Raw genomic sequence first — 6,641 nt, forward strand, 5'->3', positions numbered from 1 at the left:
CAAATGATTCAAACGCAATTGAAGGTTCTGAGAAGTTGGAAGTGCAAAGGATCGACCCTCCTTTGGCAACGTTGATCTTGACGAAACAAGTAACAGCAAGGCGGGTGGTGATGTCACATAGCACCACACCTCAACACACCACCACACTTATTAACTGCTCTCAACAGTAACATATGATCTGAACAAGACAACCGCCGACAGAGGATTCAGAAACCTCGTCCATGCCGCGAGGAATTCCGCAGCCCTTTGTACCACGACCAACGGCTTTGACACCGCGGATGACAATTCCTTGAAGTTCCGTCGAAGTACTGATAGTAAAGAAAAGGGGCAACGACGACAATCCATCATCATGGCATCTCGGCGTCTCACTAGCCTGCTGCAATCGGGCATCGTGAGCTCGGCACCTGCATTCATTACACACCCTGCAGCCAGATCGATCTCGACCACAGTGAGTCTACTCGCCAAAGGCTCGCAGCATCCCGCCCCGACCGAGCAGTCCAAGACACTGCTGGAGGACCAGCACGGCTTCGGCTTCGTCCGACACAACACGCGCCCGCCCAAGCCGCGCAAAGTGGGCGTCACCGAGATCCGGGGCCCGTACTATTCGGTCATGGGCAAGCACTATCTGAAGGACGTGCTCGACACGTGAGTTGTCCTATAGGCTATGGCCCCCGCGATTGCTCTCTCAGTTCTCTCTCAGTTTCTCTCTCTGTTTCTCTATCTGAACACCTTCTAATGGATGAGAAACTCGCCGCAGAATGGGCCACCACATCGACGGCCTCAAGTTCGCGGGCGGCTCTTTCTCTCTCTTCCCCGAGGACAAGCTGCGCGAGCTAATCGACCTGGCGCACGAGCATGGCGTCTACGTGTCCACCGTAACTCTCTCTCACCCCCTCACCCCCTTTCCCGCTGTGCCTCTAATTCTCCCCGCTACAGCAACTAACAAATCTTCCCTATGTGTAAAACAGGGCGGCTGGATCGAGCACATCCTCACACAATCCGACGCGCAAGCGGCCGTGTCCCGCTACCTGCGCAAGTGCAAGGCGCTGCACTTCGACGTGGTCGAGATCTCGTGCGGCTTCCTGTCACTGCCGCCGGACGACTGGCTGCGGCTGGTCGAGCGCGTGCACGCCGAGGGCCTGACGGCCAAGCCCGAGATCGGCATCCAGTTCGGCGCGGGCGGCGACACGGCGGCCGCCGAGCTCGAGGCCCTCGGCGGCGGCGGGGGGACCTCGGACCCGAGCAAGGTGGTGAACCTGGGGAGGCGCTTCATCGAGGAGGCGGGCGTCGAGCGGATCATGATCGAGAGCGAGGGGATCACCGAGAATGTGAAGAGCTGGAGGACGGATGCCATCCAGACGATCCTGCGGGGCCTGCCGATGGAGAAGGTCATGTTTGAGGCGGCGGACCCCCAGGTGTTTAACTGGTATGTGCGGGAGTTTGGGGCGGATGTGAATCTGTTTGTGGACCACTCGCAGATTGTGCAGCTTAGCTGCCTGAGGGAGGGGATTTGGGGCATGGGCGATACATTTGGGAAGGTTGTCACGTTTCGGTAAAAGAATGAGGGAAGGGGGGCCTACTAGTTTGCGATCAACGATTATCTCATAAATGATGAACCCAGCACCGTTTTGAAGCCAGGTCAAGTGGCCCAACAAAGAACCACTCCCCAGCCGGGGCGGCCTGTTCTGTGCTGCTTTGACGCAACAGTCAACTATACTACTACTACTCACTCCCGACCTTCTCGTTGACCACATTCTTGCCGACTTCCCACGACGACTCTTCTCTCCCGCGCTGCAGCCCCAGCGGCCTCCCCGCCGCGTCGTGCGTCGCATCCCAGTGCGCAAGCTCGTCCACGGGCACCTTGACGAGCCTGTGACTCTGCGCGCCGTCCTCGAACACGATCGTCTCCTGCCGGATGCGGTAGCCACGGAGCCTGGGAAGGACGCGGGTCCAGACAAAATAGTAGACGACACATCCGATGAGACTGGTCGGGGGTTTGACTCTGGGTCAGTTGCCTGCACAGCTTGGAAATAAAGATGATTTAGGGGGCGCGGGGAGGGTAGAACATAAATATCATAAGAACAAAAGAAAGAAAAAACAGAAGAGGAAAGAAAAACTTACATCCCAATCCCCGTAACCACATACGTCGCATACCAGAAGCTCACATCACCCTTATAGGCGCCTCCCGCAGGCGGATACCACGGCATGACGAGCAGGTAGACCTGCACACACAGATTGAACACGATCACCGCATTCCAGGCGCGGAACCCCCCAGCTCCCGACGACGACGAAGAGGGGCCGAAGAGGCGGCGGCGGCGGTAGCGCAACACATACAAGCCCACGGCCATCAAGACGTTGAAGAAGGCCGACGGGTAGACCTGCAGGTCGCTGATGAAGTTGAAGGCGTCGCCGGCGGGCGGCGCGGCGATCATGAGCACCGTCAGCGCGTACTTGAGCGCGTACGGGCCGAGGGGCGTGCCGAAGGGTCGCGTCGAGGCCCAGAAGCGCGGGAAGGGCAGGACGCCTTGTCTGATTTTTTGGAGAGGGGACCGTTAGGGTGCTGGTAGCAAATAAAACAAAATACAAAAAATAAAAAAAAAAGAAAATTGAAAAGAAAAGGGTGGAGGGGGACGACGTACCGACCGCACTCGCGAAGCATCCGTGACTGGCCCAGCGCCACGGCGAGCAGGTTGCCGAACGAGCTGAGCGCGATCAGAAAGTTGAGGCCGCGGATGGCGTTGCTGGGGCCGAACACGTTGGTGAAGAACAGGGAGGCGGCGATCTCCCGGGCCTGGCGCAGGTCGGCCTGCGGGATGGCGGCGAAGTAGGCCAGGTTCACCAGGATGTACAGCACCGCCACGATGGCCAGGGAGAGGAAGCCGTTTCGGCGGAGTTGCTTGACTGGGTTCTGGTTGCAAGGGCCCCTCAGGGTTAGATAGCGGGATGAGGGAAGAGCGAGTGGGCGAAGAAGTTCAAGCACACACCTTGACCTCATTCACGACGTTGAATGCGTTCTCGTAGCCGGCGTAGGAGAAGATGATGCGGTACAGGGCGTTGGTCAGGCCGTAGGGCGTCGCGTGGCCCTTGAAGGCGTCGACGAAGTTGGCGTGCGGATTGGGGACGCGCGAGACATGACCGCCGAGCACCACGAGGCCCGTGATCGAGATGAAGACGAGCGTGAGCACCTTGACGGCGCCGATGGCGTTGGAGACCCAGTACGAGAAGCGGGTATGGAAGATCACGACTAGAGGGTGTGAGTATTACACGTAGTGTGGCAGGGTGCTATGAACGGATCCCGGGATCATACCCAATATCGCCGCCGTGTATCCGGCAATGGCAACGCCCTTCAGCTCCCAGTCCCCCGGCACATGCCCACTAATGCGAAACAGGTACTGGGCAAGCACTGCCATGCCGGTCAGCCGTGCTATTGCTTTGAGGGACATATCCCCATCTGGAGTACTAGTACCTACCAATAGCATTTCCGCTGGTGAAGGACAGCACGGCCGACACGAAGGCAAACGCGGTCGGGACCAGCCACCGGGGCCGCGGATATGCCTGCTCGAGGTACACAACCTCGGATCCGGACCGGTTGGGGAAGTACGACGCGTACTCGAGATACACCGACAGGCTGGCCAGCGACGTGAAGAAGCCCAGCGCCCAGTAGACCATCGACAGGCCCACCGAGCCGGTGCCGTTGAGGATAGCCGATGCTGTGAAGCAGATGCGCTTGACCGTCAGCGATACGCCGTGAACGGACTGACACCGGGCCAGGCTTCTCTATGCACATAATTTGGGACCCTCCTTTTAGCCACCTCCCATCTGCAACTCCTTGACTGAGACCGCATCTTAAGGGGAGGAGCTCAGGAGACAGGAAGCTAGATGGGAAACTAGAGAGGGCTAACTGTTTCCTTTCGAACGAAGAAAAGACGAGAAAGAATAGAAATGCAAAGGACTCACGAGTCGAGTACACCCCGGTGCCAATCATCTTGCTGACATTCAGGAACACAATGGTCGCAGGGCCAACCGCATACCCCAGCGGCGACCGGCTCTCGACCGGCGCCCCCGACGCTTCCTGGTACGATGGCAGCGAGTCATTGCCGCCCTTCGCGAGCGTGTATTGGAGGGTGCCGTCGCTTTTCACATCTTCGTCGCTCTCGCCTTGGCCTTGGCTTTCGGGGTATCCTGGGTTGTCATCATCGTTAGGACTACTAGTAGTGGTACTGCTGCGGAAGGGTCGGCGCCAGGTTGGTAGGTTGAGCGGCATAGTGGTGGTTTTCAAGTAAGTAGTTCTCGTAATCCGTAGGGGTTGCAACGTCCTCGAGTCGGTCTGGTCTGAAGGGGAGCGCGGACCAGATCGCTGGGTCCGGGGCCAGCGGGCAAGCCTTATCTATATCGTTGACAACACCCGCATTTTTTATTTGAGAAGCTCAATGATGCGATCGATGTTTCGCGGCATGACATCCCTCCCCACGGTGTTCTCCGACTAGGAAGGTCTAGACTCTGAAATGCCCGCCCCCTTATCAGTAGCTGAACTTGAACATGGCCCCCTCACCGTGTCCCCCCGTCGGGGGCTGGGTGTCTGGGTTCTTTCCGGCTGGCCTACCATTCGCACTACATGGCGAGACAGATTCGTTGGGTTGACTGCCAACTCGGGCAGGTTCTAGCGCGCCGCAGCAGTTGCTCATCGCCCCGATGGATAACGCCATCGGCGTGATCCAGGGTTTCGCAATGGCACCCCTCCAACCAAGGGTGTGTTTCTGGTTGCAAACGGGTAGTGACACTACATAACCAGCCTGGGAGCATGCAGCACACAGCACATACAGCACCGCACCGTCTTGCGCAATTGGTATGCCATACTTGGCGTGGGGGTTGCACAGTGTCGACCCTGCATCAAGCGCTTGGTCACCGAGGTTGATGATAATCTTGATGCGAAGGTTGTAGCCAAACGGGCCTAGGTCAGCATCCGCGTCCAGATTGTCTCAAAAAGATGTCGTTCTGCATGGAAGCTGGCGTTAGTGCTTCCATCCGTTTACGGAAAGTACGACCTGGGCGTGGATCAAGTATTGACTGGCAGGAACAGAAAGCTCTTCTTCGTTTTGCGAGACTTGGATGCTATCACCCAGCCAACGAGAGGGCCGACAAGCCCAGCTCTCCTTAGACCCTTGTTCCATTTTGTGTTTCTACGCAACGGGAATGACCTTTTAGACCCAGAAACATGCCTTGTAACCTTCTTCAAGGTACAAGCGGAAAACGTTCAAAGAATCAAAGGCGCTTGCGACAACCTTCTTAATAAGTTGACCAAGGACAAAAACGACGCGGAGGGACTACCTAATTCTATGCTCCAGCACCTTAACACCCCTGTTACTTCGGGTGACGTCAATAACAGCCTTTTCAATACCCATTAGTTAATCGCTGAATGCAACCTAGCATTATATAAAACCAATGGTACAATGATAGCTAGAGAACGGGATTCCTAAATGTTACGGCACCTAGCTTGGTTATGTCTGTACGAGCTTAAGAACAACCAAAACTTGGCCTTATATGCCATCCTAGTGCTCGTTTTAGCCATAGACATAGCCCTTTGGTAAAGGTTCTGCTTAAGGACGTAGGTATATTTTATACTTTAGTTATAACTAACGTACATGATAAGCGAATGACACAGACAAGCGAATGACACAGACAAGTGAATGACACAGACAAGCGAATGACACACGACATCGGACTTATATATCTCTCAGCTTCTTCCTTGATTCTCTTTACAATACAAACATGCATTACAAAAACGATGATGCCCAGTTGATCTTAGCCATTCAGGCAATGCAAAATGACCCGAATCTAAGCGCTCAAGCTGCTGGCAAGATCTACAATGTAGATCACCAAAAAATAAGTCGTCGCAAACACGGCATGAAATCACGACGCGATATTCCCACCAACTCGCGGAAGTTGACTGATTTGGAAGAATCAATAATTGTTTAATATATCCTCGACCTAGATACGAAAGGATTTCCTCCCTGCTTGTCTAGTATAGAAGATATAGCCAACCGACTACTTGCCGAACGCGATATAGGATACGTCGGGATACATTAGGCTTATAACTTCGTCAAACGGCAATTATAACTTATTATACGTTTTAATTGGTAATATAATTATTAGAGGGCCAAATATAAAGATCTAGAAACTATTTATAGCTGGTTTATACTTATACGGAATATAATCACAAAGTATAGTATCTAGGAGGCAGATATCTATAACTTTGACAAGACCGGGTTTTAGATAGGTATTATCTTAACCGCAATGGTTGTTATAAGCTCCAAACGGTATAGCAGGGTAAAGTCAAAGCAGCCTAACAATCGGGAATAGGCAATAGTAATCTAGGGCATTAATACAACTGGCTAGGTGGTCTTATTATTTATTATCGTCCAGGGCAAATATTACCTCTCCTCTTGGTATAAGAATAGCTCATTGCCAAAGGACTAGGTTATCGCAATATCTAAGAATGGTTGGACGACCAATAAGAGAGGCCTTAAATAGATTTAATACTTCGATAAGTATATTAGAGCTCGAACAGCTAGGGTTTATCGCCTCCTTATCCTCGACGGCCATAATAGCTACTACTCGACCGACTTCGAGGTCTATTGTAA

At 53.9% G+C, this 6,641-nt stretch overlaps 2 protein-coding genes across 2 annotated transcripts; one reads left to right on the forward strand and one right to left on the reverse strand.

Moving 5' to 3' along the window:
- The first annotated feature begins 13 nt into the window (after positions 1-13).
- B0T15DRAFT_433863 (uncharacterized protein) lies at positions 14-1,595 on the forward strand. Its single transcript, XM_062865785.1, has 3 exons — positions 14-645; positions 758-875; positions 969-1,595. Exons 1-3 carry the CDS (start codon positions 350-352, stop codon positions 1,554-1,556), a joined length of 1,002 nt encoding a protein of 333 aa, XP_062720990.1. The 5' UTR covers positions 14-349; the 3' UTR covers positions 1,557-1,595.
- Positions 1,596-1,708: 113 nt separating this feature from the next.
- On the reverse strand, positions 1,709-4,264 carry B0T15DRAFT_555142 (amino acid permease-domain-containing protein; the record flags this gene model as incomplete). The annotated part of the gene is made up of 7 exons (XM_062870380.1): positions 1,709-1,984; positions 2,122-2,529; positions 2,640-2,908; positions 2,985-3,244; positions 3,308-3,403; positions 3,471-3,710; positions 3,958-4,264. The coding sequence occupies 7 exons, from the start codon at positions 4,262-4,264 to the stop codon at positions 1,723-1,725; spliced, it is 1,842 nt and encodes a 613-aa protein (XP_062720991.1). The 3' UTR covers positions 1,709-1,722.
- Positions 4,265-6,641: the final 2,377 nt, after the last annotated feature.

The sequence above is a fragment of the Chaetomium strumarium genome, assembly GCF_033439665.1.
Source record: "Chaetomium strumarium strain CBS 333.67 chromosome Unknown B0T15scaffold_4, whole genome shotgun sequence".
In the NCBI taxonomy this organism is placed as follows: Eukaryota; Fungi; Ascomycota; class Sordariomycetes; order Sordariales; family Chaetomiaceae; genus Chaetomium; species Chaetomium strumarium.

Excerpts from the sequence above, each read along its gene's own strand:
- B0T15DRAFT_433863 (XM_062865785.1), top strand. The coding sequence starts at position 350 with ATGGCATCTCGGCGTCTCACTAGCCTGCTGCAATCGGGCATCGTGAGC. Across the intron at positions 646-757 it reads CTGAAGGACGTGCTCGACAC|AATGGGCCACCACATCGACG; the intron begins GTGAGTTGTCCT and ends AACTCGCCGCAG. Across the intron at positions 876-968 it reads ATGGCGTCTACGTGTCCACC|GGCGGCTGGATCGAGCACAT; the intron begins GTAACTCTCTCT and ends TGTGTAAAACAG.